Source organism: Polypterus senegalus, chromosome 6, assembly GCF_016835505.1.
Source record: "Polypterus senegalus isolate Bchr_013 chromosome 6, ASM1683550v1, whole genome shotgun sequence".
NCBI classification, from domain to species: Eukaryota; Metazoa; Chordata; class Cladistia; order Polypteriformes; family Polypteridae; genus Polypterus; species Polypterus senegalus.
In genome coordinates this window covers 56004384-56024893 of record NC_053159.1, presented here as the reverse complement: position 1 = coordinate 56024893, position 20510 = coordinate 56004384, and the positions used below count along the sequence as shown (strand labels likewise).

The following is a 20510-nucleotide window of genomic DNA, read 5'->3' as shown; positions in this document are numbered from 1 at the left end:
TTTCCAACTTCCCGTGTAGGTAGAAGGCTGAAATTTGGTACTTATTTCGGTGGTATGAAGCCACTGTTGGCCACCATATTGAACTTTTCAACGGTCTTTGTTACTTATGGGCCCATCTTCAAGAAATTTGGTACGCGGGTTCCCAACGCTAACTGAATCCTACTTACGTACATAGCTTGCAGCTCGGTCACCGTGTGAGGCGGCATTGGGTCCCCCATCCCAACGCCTCCCACGTTGTTGGCTGCCTGCCTATATAAGGCCGTCCGTCGCTCCAGTCTCTACATTCCCTTCCTTGGTTCGCCACGGGATTCACGTCTCCATGCTGATAACTACAGCCTTTTTATTTAATCCACGGCTTCTCCGCTGTTTTATTGTTCATTTATTACGATTATAGTTATTGTTTAGGTATTTTAGACTTACTTTACATTGTTTAGGTACCCATTTCCTTTATCATTCCAACCGTACCCCCATTAACATGTCTATCGAGGTGATCACCATCGATCAAAGAACTGTCACTTACCGAGTGGTTTCCATGCCCAGAGATGGCACCTGCCTTTTCCATTCTCTTTGTTACATATTGCACGGCCATATCAAGCTCACTCTTGATATCCGAAGGAACATTGTGTCTTATGTATTGAATGACTGGATGACTGGGACAGGTTCAAGGTGTGGACTGATGACGGTACAGGAGATAATTATACTACACAGGAGCACTATAACAGTGAAATGCTTAAGCCCTTCACCTATGCATCTGCATGTGAGTTGATGGCTGCCGCTGAATTGTTCGGTTGTTGCTTTCAAGTGTACCGAAATGGCCAAATATTTTACACCTTTCGACAACCGCCAATGCCTCTTAAACATCTTAGATTGACAGGTGGCGATTTCAGTAGTGGACACTTTGATGTTTATGAATGTTTAAACTCTCAAAAGCTAGATGTGAAGTTATCGATGAAACCGATTGTATACTTACAACGCTTGACAGATGCCAAATGTCTTTTCAACACAAGTCCTACAAATACTGTCATAATTGAAACAAACCATGAAACTCAAACAGATTATGACAGCAGCAATCCAAGCTGTGAGATTTGAAACAAGATTACTGTTCACATGGCCAACTGTACGTTGCATGCTCAAGAGTAAGCTCAGCGCAGAGCTTGGTCATATTACAACCGGAGCGCCGAACTCACAATGTGGTATACAAAGAGATCCTTAACAAATAATTATTGGTATATTTTCCCTCAGTTTAAAAAGGTTTAACTTTCTTCTTAATAAAAAATTTAAGGCAGTACTTTGCCGCTGCGAAACGCGGGTATTTTGCTAGTAAGTGAATATAGATGAATGGAGAAGAAAACGAAAAAAGAATAGGGAGAGAGTCTGCTTCCTCAATGCTTTAAAAGCTTATTCCAAAATGTTATTGATTAGATCCTGCCAGGTTTTGAAAAATGTCTGCACAGATCCTCTAAGTGAGAATTAGATTTTTTCCAATTTCAAATAATATTTAACATCTGTTACCCACTGACTTAAAAGGGGGGAATTAGGATTCTTCCTGTTGAGCAAGATAAGTCTGCATGCCAATAGTGTAGTAAAGACAATTACAGTTTGTTTGTCCTTCTCCACTTTAAGCCCCTCTGGAAGAACACCAAACACGGCTGTTAATGGGTTAGGAGGGATTGTGACACTAAGGCTGTCATTTAAAAATTTTGGTCCAGAATGATGTTAATTTGGTGCAGGCCCAAAACATGTGACCCAGTGAAACTGGAACTTGATTGTAGCGTTCGCAGGTTGGATCTTGCCCTGGAAACATTTTGAACAATTTTAAGCGAGACAGATGTGCTCGATATAAACATTAAACACATTTTTTGAAAATAAAGTAAATCAGCTTGTGTCAAATATACTTTCTAATCTTTAAACAGTTTCATTTGAAACTGATAAAGAATTGTAAGGTCATGGATGGGGAAAGTGTGGCAGCATAAAGTGGTTTTGAAGAACTAGGAGATCAGACAAACAAGGAGGCAAAGAAGGCACTTGGAATAAGCTACCAAGTAGTGTGGTAGACAGTAAGATGTTAGGGACTTTCAAAACTCGACTTGATGTTTTCTTGGAAGAAATAAGTGGATAGGACTGGCAAAGCTAATGTCACACACAATGAATATCTGGAAAAGGGTTGTAGAGAGAAGAGACCACCATAGGGGAGGAGCAGTCTAGTTTTTTGACAAGGAGAGGAACTACTGATTCAGTCTTTCCATTGAGACAACTCATAAAGTAGCACTGAGTAAAAGGGAAAGATTTGCACAAGGTGTTTATTGATTTGATCAGGCTTATGATAGAGTGCCACGTCAAGAGGCCTGAAGAGCTGAGACAGAAAGAAGTACCAGAGAAGTATGTGAAGATTGTCCAGGATGTGTATGAGAGAGTGAGGGAGTGAAGGTTAAAAGCAGTGTTGGGGTAACAGACAAGATCCCAGTTAGAGCAGTTCTGCACCAGGTATCTTCTTCATGTACTTATCTCTCTGATCTGATTATGGATGTGTTGACTCATAGGATAAATGCCCAGTCTTTCTGATGAATTCTTTTTGCTGATGACATTGTGTTGTGTAGGACCAGAAAGAGGAAGTGGAGAGGAAGTGGGAAGAATGCAGATTTAATTATGATCTGTATTCAGAAGTTAGCCTTCAGGGAGAACTGTAGAAAAGATATGATAAATTTAAATATCTAGTGATAGCCCGAGAAGGAAAACTAAATGTAGAGATAACCCATAGAGTATGGTGTGGATGGAACAATTGGAAGAAGATATCAGGAGTATTGTGTGAAGGCAAAGGTTAAAGGTAAGGTTTTTAAGACAGTGGTAATACCAACAAAGTTGTATGGAATTAAGACATAGTTAGTAAAGGCAACACAGGCACAAAAGTTAGATGTGTTATTAATATGTGGGCAAAAGACTGATAGGAATGTAAATACAGTGGAAGAGAAAGGGAGGAAGGCCAAAGCAGAGGTGGATGGACAAAGTAAATGAAGAAAAAGAGCTTGACTGGGGAGGACGTGTAGGGTCAAGCAGTTTGGAAAATGTTGATCAAGAACATGAATAGAAGTGGAAAAAAATTAAGAGGAAAATGAAGAAGAAGACAAAATTTGATTTGTATCTTCTTACAGAAACCTGGCTTAGTAAATATGACACTGTTCCTTCAGCTGAAGTAGCACCAAATGATTATGTGCTCCTTCATTAATCAGGACATAATCAGAACATACTGCTCAAGTAGATAGCCTTGGAATAATTCTGTGCAATGAATCACATTAGGCATATTTACATCCTTTAAGGCACTCATTTTATATGTTATAACAGATTCCAGCCATCTGTGTTATCTGTGACTGAATTTGGCCTGTGACTGAATCTGATTTAGCTATAAAGTATGATCATGTATTTTTAAGATTTTAATACACACAATAATGTTAAGACTAATGCTTTTAGCTAATATTTTATTTATCGGTTAAACTGAGATTTGCCAGATTGTTAATGGCCCAAATCATAGTTCTAACCACACATTAGATCTAATTATTACTTGACAGAATTGAAATTGAAAATTTGAATATTACTCTATTTAATTAAGTTATTTCTTATCATTACTTAATTATGTTTTTTTTTTTGCACTTAACAGATTAGAATGGGCACAGTGCAACATCTAGATTGTATCTCTGCCTTAAAATTATAAAAACTGATATAGATCAGCTAACATAAAATTTATAAAGATTAATAAAAAATATTTAATTCAATTTAATCATCTCCTGTGACTGTAATATTTCAGGCAGTCTCTTTTGTGTAAACCTTGTACATGTTTTATGTTAACATTGTTGATTGTTTAGTTTCTTTATATCTAAGCCTCTTTTGTTTTGTGCCATGTGTTTTGTAACTTGCCTATCAACATCAATTGACTGCCCTTAGCCCTATAAAGCGGGAGACAACCCACTGTCCCTTGTGCTTCATTGCAAGCACTTGCGGTGTAGTAAGTTTCCTTGATTTCTGATTTTTCTTGTGCATTGTGTTTTACTAAGTTCTTGACCTAATGCTTTGTTTTTGATTTTGTATTTTAGATTTGTAATTGTGATTTGTTTGCCTTTGGTCTTGCCATTGCCTTTTCCAGCATTCTATTTGTGCCTTTTATGCTCTTCAGAACTTAACTGTTCAACAGAGCTTTTGGTATTTCCAGTGGCGTAGCTTGGGGTGGGGCGGTGCTTCAATTTGCCACCCTCCAACATATCTGAATATGTCAGCCTATTTAAATAGAAGATTAAAATGGCGCATTGAGAAAAATTAAGGTACATTTTTCATAGATGTATTCATATTGTCACGCCTGGGTCACAGAATTGCACAGAAACACAGGAGATTGTAGAGACAGAAACTTGATTCATACACTTTGAACAAACATGTCTCTTTCAGAAGTAAAACAAGCTCAGTATGCAGTTAGTTCTCAATTAAAAGAATAGACAAACATCATAGGGGTGCACAACAGGAGCGGGACCCCCCAACAGGAGCAGAGGATGCCTAGTGGAGGAGAATGAAACAAAGAAATCAGCTAAAAAGGAAAGGTGCTCTTCAGGCTTTTAAGTATGCTAGGCGCCGTGCGAGAAACATATCACATAACAGAGCAGCCACAAGTAAGCCAAGCAAGTAAGGGAGCATTGTGAAAGTAGTCTATCAGCGTTTTTAAGAGAGGTTTTTGCTCACAATATATAGAGAAACGGCAATACTTTTTCACATCTAATTATTTATAAGCATCAACTAGACAATAATATAGTACAGACACACTGATAAGCCATGTTGTAATTATTAGTTTAATATAATTACGCTGCAAAAACCAGAACCAATTGTTAGTTGTTTATCTTCCTAGAAATTATTATTGGTGTAATGTTTATGTTTATTTTTGTTATGGCCTCATAAATTTCAACAGCTGTGTCTGATGCCATCACAGAAGGACTGTCTGAGAATTATTTTTGAAGCATATTTGGATAAAAATCAGAGAATTTTACTTTTTTCATTCATGAGTGATATTTTTCCAAACCCTGCTGCTTACACATAAATTGTACTGAGCCTTTTGGCCAATAATGCCACCCCCCAAAAATGTGCTGCCCAGAGCAGACCACCCCCTCTGCCCACCCCTAGCTGGGTATTCCCCTTCTAGCAGGCAGTCTGAGAATCTTTGAGACTTTCATGTTTTGGGACTCTCAAATCCATGACAGCAACCTTAACCTTGTGGTGGTGGTGCTTGTATTCCTCATTTATCTTTAGAGCTATTTTATATGAAGATACAGTATGTGCGTTTATTAGGTTTAGCAATAGCAAGCTGGCCTAAACATACATGGATCCCTGAAAGGAGCATAAAGGTCAGTTTGATTTAACTTTTTATATTAAACCAGCCTAGTCTTGCAATGACCTCAGGATCTTTGGACTTTTGTAAATTATTTGCATGTTATTTTTTGCCTATAGTATTGAGCTACATATTGGTATAGGGGTTTTTGACACTCAGGAATTTGATGGAATTGTTTGTTTTTCAATTCAATGCTTTGGTTTAAAATTCATTTTCAAATTGGGCTATTTTCCATGGCCATTTTGTCTTTTACTTCAGCTGCAGTATTTTCTCAGAATTTTCCCAGCAGAGGGTGTGGCTTCTGAGTCATGAGCCTGTCAGTCATGACACAACAGTATAAAAGTTTAATTCTAGGTTCACTTCCTTATCTGACTACTCGGATTCCAAAATACTTCCTTACTCTTTATTTCTTGAATTTGTGTTTGATTTACTTACTGATTTTGAACTTGGCAATCCTTTTTGACTTTGATCTCGTCTTACGGTGTTCAGCTTAGATAACTGGTTATTTTGTGATCTCCTGGAACTAACCCTTGCTTCATTTTTTCTCTGTGTCTTTTCTTGTAGTTTTCCTCTGTGGGCATAATTGTTAATTGGATCATAATGAGCTATTACAAGATTAGAAGTCTCATCCACAATGTGAGGGTAGTACAGGATAAGGTTATAAGTAGAAAAAAGCAGTTTTATTGTATAGAAAAATCCATGCAGCAGTCACAGGGTACAGTGAATATTATTGCTGCAGTAATGGGTGCATTGTCCCCTTGAAAACAAGAAAAAAGCAAAAAACAGAGGCATCCACAATGTATAACAATCCATGTTGCTTCTCATTAGATCTATTTGTTAAAGAATTTAGGAAGATCTGAGACTGTAGCTAATCAGTTATTTATGCAGTGTCATGAGACAAAAAATATTAAGAATATATTATGGAATTTTGAATGTTAGCAGCAAAGTCAGGGTGGGATTAGAAGGCACTCATACTCACACTTTGTAAAAGTTTGGATGCTGAAATAAAGGACAAGATCCCAGGTCACCAAGTCTCGGGCACTTTAAATAATTTGATCGATGTAGCCCAAAAAATGGGCACACATTTAAAAGAGAGACTGTTTGAAAGAAGTTATAAAAGGGGATCCTCCACATCAGACAGAAGCATCTGAAAGTCCACAGCCAGGGACTTTGAAAATTGGCAAAACTATGATTGGAGGGCAACGACATTTAAAACACAGATTACTCATGGTGTCCCTCTGTACATGCGGGATGGTAGGGTGGAAATTTATAGTCAAACCCAATTCAAAATTTACTACAAGTCCACTGTAATGTTAATGGAAGATCAATGAAGCAGCAGATAATTTGGTTAGTTCCTCATTAGTGGAACAATGAAATATTCAATATGCACCTCTTACATGCAAGCCTCACATATTTGCAGTGGATGCTAAACCTATTGACTCAGGTTTATTGGATTTTACCACCCCTTCTAATTTGCTTTGTGTTGGTCTTTTTCTCTTCAAACAAATTAATATTTTAATTATTTAATCCCCTATACCATGAGTCCAAAAACATAATCCATGTATCACAATAGCTATACAAATTGCTTACACATTTTACAGAAGTCATCAGTCATGATACTCTCTCTTTCCACATGAATATTCTCAGTATCTTTTCAAAATAAAAAGCATCACTACTACCCCATCACTGATAATATAATTGTGCAATAGAATTGTTACCTAGTGCTCCCTTAACTAAGGGTAAAATTTATGCATTGTCTCTCCCTGAACAAAGATCAATGGAAGAATATATCACTGAAAACCTTAAAGATGGGTGTGTTGAACTAATTCCAATAGGAGTGGGCTTCTTCCTCATTGAAAAGAAAGACAGGGGATTGCATCCTTCCATTGAGTTGAACAAAATAACAAAGAAAATAAATTACCCACTTCCTCTCATTTCATCCTTACTTAATCAGGTTACTGGCTCATCTGACTTTATGAAATTAGATCTCCGTGGTGCTTATAATTTGATATGTATTTGTAAATGGGATAAATGGAAAACATTCAATACTTCTACTAGTCATTACAAATACCAGGCCATACCATACAGATTGGCAAATGCATTTGCAGTATTTTTTTTATTTTTATTAATTTTAATTAAAAGCAAATAACAATCCATACAATCAAATCAAACTTAACAAAACCAAAATTCATCCTGACCCAAAAGAAAGGAAGAGAGGAAAGCCAGCCAACAAAGCAAATCGTTGAAGCAGCAAGGGATGAAGAGTATCCTTTTCTCCAATATAGAAGATTGTTCTAAAATGTTATTGATTAGATCCTGCCATATTAATAATATTTGCTGTGTACATACCGTATCTTGGGCTCAGTCAGAACTACAGTTAATATGCCATCATTTATGAACAGACTGAAATTCTGTAAGAGATTATATGTATCTAATAATTCCCTCTTGAGCCCCAGAGAATCAGTAAACTGCAGGTTTGAAAGCTACTGAGTACATTCAAAACAAAATCATCACCTTGGTGTGCTTCACTAACACTTGACCCAGACTCTATCTTGCTGCCACAAGCAGCTCATGAAGAACTGTCAATTTTGTTGCACTCGCTTTCTATTCCACATGCTATACATGCCAATATTCAGTTTGCTCTGTCACCACAAATAATGTGTGAACACCTGCCCTCCATCACCAGCCACCAATCACTGGACAAATATATGCAGGCAGCTTGTGAGGGATGACCTTCTGTTTTAGAGTTAAAATTTACAAGGGTTAAAGATTAATGGCAAGAATATTTATTCAAAAATGAAAACTAAAAATATTTTTAATTAATTATTATTTTATTTCAGTTAGTCATTACAACTGCTTTAATAGTTTCGTTGAGTTTTAGTTTTTCATTTTTTTTACAAAAATGTTTTGTTATTTATTTTAGTTTTCGTTAACTGTAATAACCTTGGTTTCTGGCTTGAAAGTAGTGGGCAGATGTGAAGTTATCTCTGATACATCGTGAAAGTGAACTGCTAATGGCTCAATAGCAATTGCAAAGAGCAATGTGATAGGGACATCCTTGTCGAGTACCGGGTTTTAGTTTGAAGTAGTCTGAAATAATGTTGTTAAGACAAACTGAAGCTTCTGGACTGGTATACAGAAGTTTGATCCATGCACATATGCTTTGGTCAAACCCAAATTTGTGCAATGTGGTGAATAGGTATTCCCATTCAATCATGTCAATTGCTTTTTCTGTATCCAAAGATAGTAAGATCTCTGGGGTGTTAAATTTAATGGGTGAATATATTATATTAAAGAAACATGGAAGACTAGAAGCTAAGTGTCTGCCTTTGTTAAATCTGGTTTGGTCTTTTGATACTATAGAAGGAAGCACTTTCTCAATCCTTCTAGCTAGAACTTTGAAGAGTATCTTAATGTCATTATTCAGGAGTGAGATTGGTGTATGTGATGCACATTGTAGTAAGTCCTTGTTTTACTTAGGAAAGACAAAAATGAATGCTTGGTGCAAAGTTTGAGGTAGAATTTTGTTGTCTTTAGCTTTTGTAAATGTTGCTAATAATAGTGAAGCTGATTTATTTGAAAATTGTTATACAATTCCACTGGGTAGCCATCAGGACTGGCTGCTTTCCAACTTTGAAATGAATTTATAGCATCTAGTAACTCTGAGAGTGTCAGAGGTTTATCCAGTTCCATGGCTCTAAGAGTATCTAGCTGTAGTATCTGTCAAAGAATTCATTTGATTGTGTCTTATCTTGCTCGGATTGAGCAGAACATAAGAAGTTATAGTACACTCTAAATGTGTGGGTTATATTTTTATAGTCTATGATTTTATTTTCATCTGTGTTGGTAATTGCTGTTACTGCATTGCTGACTTCTTATGGATTTGTTGAGCTAAAATCTTATTGGTATTCTCTCTGTGTTCAAAATAATAATGTTGTGATTTAAACATGAGCTGTTATGTTTCTTTAGTAGTCAAGAGATTAAATTCTTATTGCAAACCTGTCTTTTCCTATAAAGTGCCTCATCTGGAGATCTGCCTATTCTAGATCTATTCCAGTAATTTCACTGATTAACTCAGTGCCTTCTTGTTTCTTGTTTTTGTCAGAACAATATGAAATAATCTGTCCTCTTAAGAATGTTTTCAGAGTTTCCCAGAGTATTCCTGCAGTGACTTCTGGAGGAGCATTTGTCTCCAGCACTCAAGCTTTATAACACTTGTTAATCATTAAGTCTTGCATAACTTTTCAAAGACATGCAGTTAGGTGCATTGGCAATCCTAAATCCCTAGTGTGTGCTTGGTGTGTGGGTGTGTGTGTGTGTGTTTGCCCTGCGGTGGGCTGGCACCCTGCCCAGGATTTGTTCCTGCCTTGCGCCCTGTGTTGGCTGGGATTGGCTCCAACAGACACCCGTGACCCTGTGTTAGGATATAGCGGGTTCGATAATGGATGGATGGATGGTTATATAACTTTCCATTTTTCTATTTCACAACTCACTGTACACAGCAAACCTTATTGCATTAGAGTGCAGTAAACTGCCTGTTCCTTAGTCATCCATCTACCACTCTATTGACTATTGCTGCTGTCAATCGCTTCTGCTGCATCCTTCATTTGCATGCCACCCCTGTCAACCCTGCATAGTTTATGTAAGTTAACATAATATTAAGAAATATTGGTGTATTTTGTTTTCTTTTAAGGGGTTACCTCTAAATCTTGCTATATTGAAATGTCGTTTCTTATTGGAAACCTACTGAATAGTGGTACCATCCACCCAAATTTCAACTTTTTAACTAAATGGGAAACAGTGTTTTTCTAGATGAGTAAGTGAATGAGTCAGTTGACTTTTATATCTTTGACTGTTGTTTGTGCATAAGTTATCGGTATGGGTAGGCTGTTAGTTCTGCAATGCCAATTTTAAATAGTAAGGTGCTAAGTTAGGTGGTTCTGATAAGGTAGCCTTCATCAAAGTTCTGTTTGTGCCACGCACCTTTCCAGGAAGGACAGAGGAGATTAGAAGTTATAATCTTGTTGTAGGATAGATGGGCATAGGTTTATGGGGCTTGGGACTCCTTCAGGAACAGAATGGTGAGGTTTGTGAGTAGTTTAGTCAAAGATTGCTTAAACTAAGGAATGGTGTGGCAGGGATCTTGGAACAAGCTGCGTTTATAACTTTACATTAAGAGAGGTACATTACTGTACTAACAAATACATATAGTTGTTATGCATTTATGTGTGGTTTTTGTGTTATATGGTTGTTTTGTCATTTTTGAATTATTGTTATATTTTTACATTATTACTGTCACTTCTGTTTGTTGGTTAATTATGTGCTGTGTACATAAATCTGTGTAGAAAATGTAGTAATGTTTCTTGTACATTGTAAATGGTTCCCAAGACACAGGGCTACTCTGACATGACAACTGCTGAGACCTCCCCAAGGTTACTGTATATTTTGCCAAAGCAGAGGCCTCAGCAGCATTTTGTTGAAGTCATTTGGAGTGTTTGTGAGTGTTGTGACAACTCTTTTGTGCTTCTTTTCTGCTCTTTTGAGCTTTTCTTTTGTATTTTTACATATTTAAAAATAAATGTTTTCATTTATAAATTTTCTTTGCTGTCCTACTGTGCAAACGCCAATGTTTTTGTTCATCATCCTCTTGTGGGGCTTTTAATATATTTTTGGGATATTTTAAATTAATTTTCAGGCTAGATTCCTTTAAAGTCTGCAGGGCCTGAGGCAAGCAAGTGAGTTGAAATAAAGCCTTCTGGGGAGAGGTTTTTTCTAGGCAGGCAAAGGAGGTGTGGCCTGGCCTGGCAAGTGAAACATTTTGGAGGAGATTTATGTTATTTTTGAAATTTTCATGACAAAAGTAACTCAGTTTCTAGACCATCAACATTCCAAAGTAAAATACAGTACATGAAAAATTGCTTACCATAATGTTAGTATCAAAAATAAAACAAGTGCATTGGAATGTTATGTAGCTGGACATAATTGTGGTATTATAGCAATAGCAGAGACCTGGCTAATTAACAGAGAAAGGGATGAGCATAATATAGATGGTTGCACATATTTTAGGAAGGACATACAAAATAGAAAAGGAGAAGATTGCTCTCTTTGTTAAGCAGAATTTAAAAGCATGACATCTTTAGTTGAATGATGAGCCAAATGTCAGTGAAGAGGTTGGGCTTCAACCAGAAAGGACTGGGATAGATAGAGCAGTTATTTTAGGAGTGTGTTATATGACCCAGTGAGAACAGATAATAGTTTCAAAATGCATCTTTTTGATAACATTAAAAAAGCAAGTGTAGAGGGTGATATTATAGTCATGGGGGCTTTAATTGCCTAAATATTAACTGAGCTAACCTTACAGAAGTCAGTGTGCAGATGTGATTTAACCACTGGGGTCCAGTGACCTTAATATAATAAATTCTGCAGTGTTTTAGCAGAGTACTTATGTGAAAGCTAAGACTGACTGTTAAGTTTTATCTTAGTTTTTAAAAACATTAACATATAATGCAGGATGATTTTATCTTGAAACTTGGAAGCAGTAGGAAATTAAAAAAAACCCTATAGTGGTTAAAAATGTAGATAAAACAGAAGGTACAAACAGCTACACAAGGTGTATAAGATAAAACATTTCCAGAACTAAACAGATGACATATGAGAGCAACCATTAAAAAAGATATTATGGAAGTTAAAAAGCAGTTATAGATTTGCCAATTACAGGGGGAGAAGTACTGTTTGGAAAAAAAAATACTGAAACGTAAATAATAACCTGAACCATCACATTTTTCCTCAGTTGCTTAAGGTGGTTAGTAACTGAGCAGATAAACCATTGATGCATATTTTTAATAGTGACTCTACACAGGGAATTTCTAAGGCCTGGAAGATAGCAAACATCCAAGTAATTGTAGGCCAGTAAGTATACCTTGCATCACAGGTAAATTAATGGAAGAAATTATTAAATAAAATATTGAGCATCAAAAGAAATAAAAAACTGGAATTCTATGGGGAAGCAAAAAGCATATATTATAAGAGAGGTTCACAAAATATAACATGATTAAACTGGCCATCATACTAAAATAAGTGGGAATTCAGGTTGTAGTTGTGTTGACAAGTGCAAAATTAGCTAAAACTTAGGAAACAAGAGTTTATGATGAAATGAACCTTATTAGCATTAGGTGATGTTACAAATGGTGTCTCAAAGGGGTCAGTGCTGGGGCTACTGTTATTTTAATGGGATAGGAATATAAATAACTGGCTGGTTAAGTCTGCATAAGATACCAGACTAGGTGGAATGGCAGGTAATCTAGCATCATCCAAATCACAGAGGGTAGCATACAGACTTCGGCAGATTTTTGGCAGATGACAGTTAATATAAGTAAATGTAGGGGACTAGATTAAATTGTTTTAAATTATAAAAGATATTTAAAATGAGTTCAACAAGAATTCAGGGTGAAACAGCTGGAAACCTGTTAAGGGTAAATTTTGCAAAAATGTTTTTCTTCACACAGAGAACCATAAACACATGAAATAGATTTTGTAGTAGTGAGGCAGACAGTACAGATTTTATGAACCTAAAGAACTAGACCTGATGTTATTTAGGGAAATAAAGTGAAAAGGATTTGTTCTGCTGAATGGCAGAGACAGCTGGATTGGCAGAATTTTGAAGAAAGGCATGACTGATCTGAAGGTAAATCAAAATTCTAATAAGAATTCATTCCTCAATCAACTGTTATAGATAATGTTGTTCAAACACAGGATTGCTAATAGGTATGCCTGTTACCAGAGTATACTGGGCCAGAGGCGAATAACCAACTGTAGAAGAGGGTGTGTTCCCATGACACATGAATTACATTGCTCAAAATCTCAGATATGTAAAGGTATATGCTGAAGTGCTGCAATGAAAACTTTGTCCAACAGTTGAACTTTAGTCCAACGAATAATAAAGAGGATGTAGTCCTGTGTCTGGCGCAGTTCTTAAATGTAGCACAGATATATCAACAGCAACTGTTGCATGCCACACTAGGAATACTTCAATTGGCTTAAACAGGTCCTGTTTTTTGACAGCCCTGAACCTCGACTCCATAAGATGAAAAGAAAAAAAAATCCCAAAAAAGAAAGGAAAAAAACTTCCATCCATCCATCCTCTTCTGCTTATCCCAGGTCAGGTCGCAGGGGCATCAGCTTGAGCATAGAGGCCCAGACTTCCCTCTCCCTGGCCACTTCTTCTAGCTCTTCCGGGAGAATCTTAAGGCGTTCCCAGGCCAGCCGGGAGACACAGTCCCTCCAACGTGTCCTGGGTCTTCCCCGGGGCCTCTTCCCAGTTGGATGTACCCGGAACACCTCACCAGGGAGGCGTCCAGGAGGCATCCTGATCAGATGCCCGAGCCACCTCATCTGACTCCTCTCGATGCGTAGGAGCAGTGGCTTTACTCTGAGCCCCTCCCAGATGACTGAGCTTCTCACCCTATCTTTAAGGGAAAGCCCAGACACCCTGCGGAGGAAACTCATTTCAGCCGCTTGTATTCGCAATCTCGTTCTTTCGGTCACTACCCATAGCTCATGACCATAGGTGAGGGTAGAAACGTAGATCGACCGGTAAATTGAGAGCTTTGCCTTACGGCTCAGCTCCTTTTTCACCACGACAGACAGATGCAGAGCTGCGGACGGCGCACCGATCCGCCTGTCGATCTCATGCTCCATTCTTCCCTAACTCGAGAACAAGACCCAAGATACTTGAACTCCTCCATTTGGGGCTGGATCTCTCCCCCAACCCAGAGAGGGCACTCCACCCTTTTCCGGCTGAGGTCCATGGTCTCGGATTTGGAGGTGCTGATTCTCATCCCAGCCGCGTCTCACTCAGCTGCGAACTGATTCAGAGAGAATTGAAGATCACGGCCTGATGAAGCAAATAGGACAACGTCATCTGCAAAAAGCAGTGACCCAATCCTGAGTCCACCACACCGGACCCCCTCAACACCGTGGCTGCGCCTAGAAATTCTGTCCATAAAAGTTATGAACAGAATCGGTGACAAAGGGCAGACCTGGCGGAGTCCAACTCTCACTGGAAACAGGCTCAACTTACTGCCGGCAATGCGGACCAAGCTCTGACACCAGTTGTACAGGGACTGAACAGCTCTTATCCGGTACCCCATACTCCCCACAGGATTCCCCGAGGGATATGGTCGAACGCCTTTTCCAAGTCCACAAAACACATGCAGACTGGTTGGGCAAACTCCCATGCACCCTCCAGGAGCCTGCTAAGGGTGTAGGGCTGGCCCACAGTTCCACGGCCAGGGCGAAAACCACACTGTTCCTCCTGAATCCGAGGTTCAACTATCCAACAGACATTCCTCTCCAGAACCCCTGAATAGACTTTTTCCGGGAGGCTGAGGAGTGTGCTTCCTCTGTAGTTGGAACACACCCTCCAGGTCCTCTTTTTAAAGAGGGGGACCAACACCCCAGTCTGCCAATCCAGAGGCACTGTCCCCGATGTCCAGGCGATGTTGCAGAGATGTGTCAACCAAGACAGTCCTACAACATTCAGTGCCTTGAGGAACTCCGGGCGTATCTCATCCAACCCTGGGCCCTGACACCAAGGAGTTTTTTGACCACCTCGCTGACCTCAGCCCCGGAGATGAGGGAGCCCACCTCCAAGTCCCCAGGCTCTGCTTCGTCATTGGAAGGCATGTTAGTGGGATTGAGGAGGTCTTCGAAGTACTCCCCCCACCGACCCACAACGTCCCAAGTCAAAGTCAGCAGCGCACCATCCCCACCATATATGGTGTTGACAGTGCACTGCTTCCCCCTTCTGAGACGCCGGACAGTGGACCAGAATCTCCTCAAAGCCGTCTGAAAGTCGTTTTCCATGGTCTCCCTAAACTCCTCCCATGCCCAAGTTTTTGCCTCAGCAACCACAGAAGCCGCATTCCGCTTGGCCTGTCAGTACCTATTTGCTGCTTCCAGAGTCCCACAGGAACAAAATGGTCCGGTAGGACTCCTTCTTCAGCTTGACGGCATCCCTCACCATCGGTGTCCACCAATGGGTTCAGGGATTGCCGCCATGATAGGCACCGACCACCTTACGGCCACAGCTCCGGTCAGCCGCCTCAACAATAGAGGCACAGAACATGGCCCATTCGGACTCAATGTCCTCCACCTCCCCCGGAGATCGAAGTTCTGCCAGAGGTGGGAGTTGAAGCTACTCTGACAGGGGACTCTGGCAGACGTTCCCGGCAGACCCTCACAACACGTTTGGGCCAACTAGGACTAACCGGCATCCTTCCCCACCATCGAAGCCAACTCACCACCAGGTGGTGATCAGCTGACAGCTCCGCCCCTCTCTTCACCCGAGTGTCCAAGACATGTGGCCGCAAGTCTGACGACATGACCACAAAGTCGATCATCGAACTGAGGCCTAGGGTGTCCTGGTGCCAAGTGCACATATGAATACCCCTATGCTTGAACATGGTGTTCATTATGGACAATCTGTGACGAGCACAGAAGTCCAATAACAAAACACCGCTCGGGTTCAGATCGGGGGGACCATTCCTCCCAATCACGCCCTTCCAGGTCTCACTGTCATTGCCCACATGAGCATTGAAGTCTCTCAGCAGTACAAGAGAGTTCCCAGAAGTTATGCCCTTTAGCATCTTTGGGTACTCCAAACTGACGTTCGGCGCATACGTACAAACAACAGTCAGGACCCGTCCCCCCACACCCGAAGGCGGAGGGAGGCTACCCTCTCATCCACCGGGGTAAACCACAAAGTACAGGCTCCAAATTGGGGCGCAATAAGTATGCCCACACCCGCTCGGCGCCTCTCACTGGTGGCAACTCCAGAGTGGTAGAGAGTCCAGCCCCTCTCAAGGAGATTGGTTCCAGAGTCGAAGCTGTGCATTGAGGTGAGCCTGACTATATCTAGCCGGAACCTCTCGACCTCACGCACTAGCTCAGGCTCCTTCCCCTTCAGAGAGGTGACATTCCACATCCCAAGAGCCAGCTTCTGTAGCCGAGGAACGGCCTTCAGCCATCACCCAACTCACACTGCATCCGACCTCCTTCGCCCCTCCCATAGGTGGTGAGCCCATGAGAAGGGGGACCCACGTTGCCTCTTCAGTCTGTGCCTGGCTGAGCCCCATGGGTTCAGGCCCGGCCACCAGGCGCTCGCCATCGAGCCCCACCTCCAGGACTGGCTCCAGAGGGGAGCCCCGGTAACCCATATCCGGGCGAGGGAAAACGGAAAATGTGCGGGAAATTTTTTATTTGTCATAGAAGGTCTGTTGAACCGCTTTGTCTCATTCCTCACTTGGGACCAGTTTGCCTTGGGTGGCCCTACCAGGGGCATAAAGCCCCGGCCTATAGAGCTCTTAAGATCATTGGGACACGCAAACCCCTCCACCATGATAAGGTGGTGGTTCGAGGAGGGGGGAAAAAAATACCTGGCAGGGGAGATACCGTGATCACTAAGGTGGTTCTCCCAGAGCGAGTCTCATCCATTGCACTCCAGGTGTGCTGACTCCTGCGATTTTCCCAATTGCGGGAAACTCGACTGCATAATTTGTGGAAAGACACTTGGGAAGGGCAATTCAGAAAGAGAAACACCCAATTTCAGGCATGTTGGGTATGCATTGGGGTCAAAAAATGTCCATTCTACAGCTAAGTCAGTGCTGGAGCAGACAGTCTGATTAAGGGGCAATTCTCCTGATGATTTGAGTGCTCCTTTATTATCTGAGGTGACTTTTCCATTGTCAGGCAACAACTTGGCAGAAGAGCAGTGGCACCAAGTACCACATGAGGATACAGAAAGGAAATACAGAACAGGCAAGGGTTAATAAAAGTTTATAAATATCATATTACTTATATTTTAACACTAACGACTAGCAACAGAGATGCAATACATACAGCTAATCAGTAGCTCTAGTCTGGTTATGCTAAACTGAAGTAGTAAGTCTTCAGCCTGCATTTAAAAGCTGAGGATAAAAGGCCACCTCTTATACAGTAGTAGGTAGACTATTCCACAGCTTCAGAGACCTGAAATTAATGGCTTGACCACCCACTTTTACTTTGTTAATGCTTAGAATCATAAGCAGGCTGGTATCTTGAGATCTTAATGTGTGTTCTCATTTGTAAATAATAATAAGTTCAAGTAAGTAAATAAAGCCTTGGCCATTTAAAGCTTTATATGTTTAAAAAAGGATTTTGAATTCTTAAACCTAAATGGGAGCCAGTGTAAGGACTAAAAATCTGGAGTTATGTGTTCATATTTTTTGTTTTTTGTAATAATTTCTGTAGCAGCATTTTGAATTAACTGAAAGCTTTATAAAGAAGAATTTGAGCAGCCAGTAAACACAACATTGCAGAAGTCAGTCCTACTAGAAATAAATGTATAAATTAATTTCTCAGTATCCTGCATATTTAGAAAACTCCTTAATTTTTCAGCATTAAAATGGAAAAAGCATGTTTTGGATAGATTAGTAATGTGTGCTTTAAACAACATGCTAGTATTAAAGATAATGCATAGATTGTGGCTGATTCAGTAAAACTAATGATGATTCCAATGGATTTTAAAAAATGACAAAATATTGCTGAGATTAGTATCAGTCGCTCCAATACATTTCTCCTGTGTTCAAAGACAAATAGTTCTCATCCATTCATTCCTTTAATTGACAAACACATTTAATTAAGGTCAACACTGGAGAAGCATCATTTGGTCTAAAAGAAACATATAACTGGGTGTCACCTGTGTACAAATAAAAATTAACATTATGTTTTTAAATTAAAGTTCCCAATGGAAGCATGTAAAGTGAAAACACTAATGGTCATTTATGGTGGTTGAGAGACTCTGTGAAGGGTGCATCTTGTTTCCTCTCTTATTAATACTTTTCATGCAGATTATATGAAAGCAAATCTGAGATTTGGAGAGTAGCCAGTTTGGGAAGCTGTGCTTTTTATGGATAATATTGACTTTCCTGCTAAGAGTGACCTGGTAGTAATGAGAATTAACAATTCTAAATCTGAACCCATGGTCATCTTTCATGAAAGATTTAATTATTTCCTGTGAGTATGGGGTGAGCAGGAGTCCAACATAATGCAGTTCAGTTTCCTGGGACTCCTGTTCACAGAAAGGACAGAAGAGAGCATGAGACAGACTAATGAATGACTGTGAAGGCAGCAAGTTGTGGGAATTGTATAGGATTTTGGTGGTGATGCTGGAGTTATGTTCTTAGACAATACATTTTGTGCATCACATTCTTCACCAATGGACCCTTAAGCTCTTTTTTCAAAAGAATAAGATTGTAAGTACAAGTATCCAGTGCTCAGTCAGCAATACAGAAGAATCTTAGAGGAAACCTGCTGCTTCTTCACATTGAAAAGAGTCGGTTGAGGTCGTCTGGACATGCAGTTAAATTCCCTTTGTGTAAAATAGATAGATCCCTATCATGCTAGAAGAATGATAATGCTTGACTGGCCTGGGTACATCTGGGTATTCCTCAGGTAGAACTGCAAAAATAGTCTAAGAACAGCCAAAATGCCACCACAGCCATCCTCAGGAAAATAGTTGACAAAATTTTACAACAGGGCAGTATGGTGATTCCATTAGTTTTCCTCACTGCTCCAGAGATGTGGCTTTGATTCTGGACTTTCTGTGCTGTCTGTAACAGTTGAATATTCCCCAATTGTTTATTTATACTTTCTGTAGAATCTATGGTTTCTTCCTGAATCCTAAAGGGTTTGGTGTTTCTTGAATTGTTAATTTTGAATTGGCACCTTAAGTGCCAGTGTGGCAGCTGCTGACAAACATGCCTTCCAGGAAGGGTCCTTGACTAATGTAGAATGTTATCAAAAATAATTTTGTTATTCACTGACTACACAGAAGAAAGTGTTAGAAAGTGTATATATACAGTAAATAGTCCTCACAGTTAAAGTCCAAAAAGCTGGAGTGCAGGTGATCTTCTTTAACTCACTTCACTAACAGACTTATTTACTTTTTCTCTAGAGGAAGAGCAAGGCATCTGCTAGGATTCAATTTCATATTCTGTGTTGTGAAGTGCGGGCTCTGTTTTAGGTTGGTACATTTGTTCTAGAAAACAAAGGGATCATAAAAATCTAAGGTTTAAGAATTGTGATACATTTCTTGACAAATCCTAAATCATTTTTTGGGTACATATTTAATCATTTTATTTTCTTAGGAGCAGTTTGGAACCTGCTGAATAACACATTAAAGATTTTGGGGTTCACAATTATGAGAAGCAATATTTTCATTACAGTTATAAACCAGTCATATACATTAAATAAGAAGAACTATTCAACTACTGGTCAACCCTACAAATTAATAAGGACATTTTTGGTCTGTTTGTTTGCAGTCTATTGTGAAAAATGGACAACGGGCAATGGTGCTGTTTTCTCTAACAGTGGCCAGTATGCATCAGGGACTTATCTACAGCCGCCAGCAACAATCCCAAAAGCCCCCTGGAGTGGAAAATGGCAATACTAAGGCTAAGAAACATGAAAGCAAGATTGAGAAAAAGGGCTGCTTAAAGTCTGTCTTCAAACCAATTGATGCCGACACTGTTGACATCTATGCCAGGGCGGTATTCCCAGCAGCCTTTGCAGCTGTAAACATTATCTATTGGGTAGCATACACAATGTAAAACTGAAACTTTGAATAAGACTGTGAATAATATGTTATATAACAAATAGAACTGTGCCAGTGATTGCTGATATAGTCTTTTTCCTGTTGGAGGGTATTGTCTCAGTAAATATGGATGCACCACTAGAGCTAATAAAAGTAGAAACCTGATGCTATCAGCTCCTTCAAACCCACATACTGATTTGTTTCGTAGCTTATAGCCCCCTTTAATTTATCTCAGCATATAAGCTTCATTTTGTTTCAGCAATACTGCAATTATTAAAAAAAACTGTTAATTTGTTATAGTTTTTGTGTCTTCTTTAATCCATATCATGAGACTTGGTGTAGAATGGTGTTGTAGTGGTTAACCTTCCTACCTAATGATTTTAGGGAATTTTGTTTGAGTCCATATGAAGTCTGTAACTTTTCTCTATATCTAAATGTATTTTCTGTGAATACTGTTATTTCTTTTCACATCCAAAATATGTGAAGATTAGGTTAACTAGAAATTATTTACTTTTTCTG

At 39.5% G+C, this 20510-nt stretch overlaps 1 protein-coding gene and 1 pseudogene across 3 annotated transcripts in view; both read left to right on the top strand.

Moving 5' to 3' along the window:
• gabrd (gamma-aminobutyric acid type A receptor subunit delta) overlaps nucleotides 1-20288 on the top strand; it is a 169461-nt gene extending 149173 nt beyond the window's left edge. For 2 of the 3 annotated variants that reach the window (XM_039756034.1, XM_039756032.1), the window contains exon 9: nucleotides 19720-20288. In XM_039756034.1, coding sequence (XP_039611968.1) covers nucleotides 19720-20007 — 288 coding nt within the window. In that variant the 3' untranslated portion in view covers nucleotides 20008-20288. Of the gene's footprint in view, nucleotides 1-19352; nucleotides 19422-19719 lie in introns of all 3 variants that reach the window. The other variant, XM_039756035.1, reaches the window with a different exon arrangement.
• On the top strand, nucleotides 16787-16925 carry LOC120531992 (annotated as a pseudogene).
• Nucleotides 20289-20510: the final 222 nt, after the last annotated feature.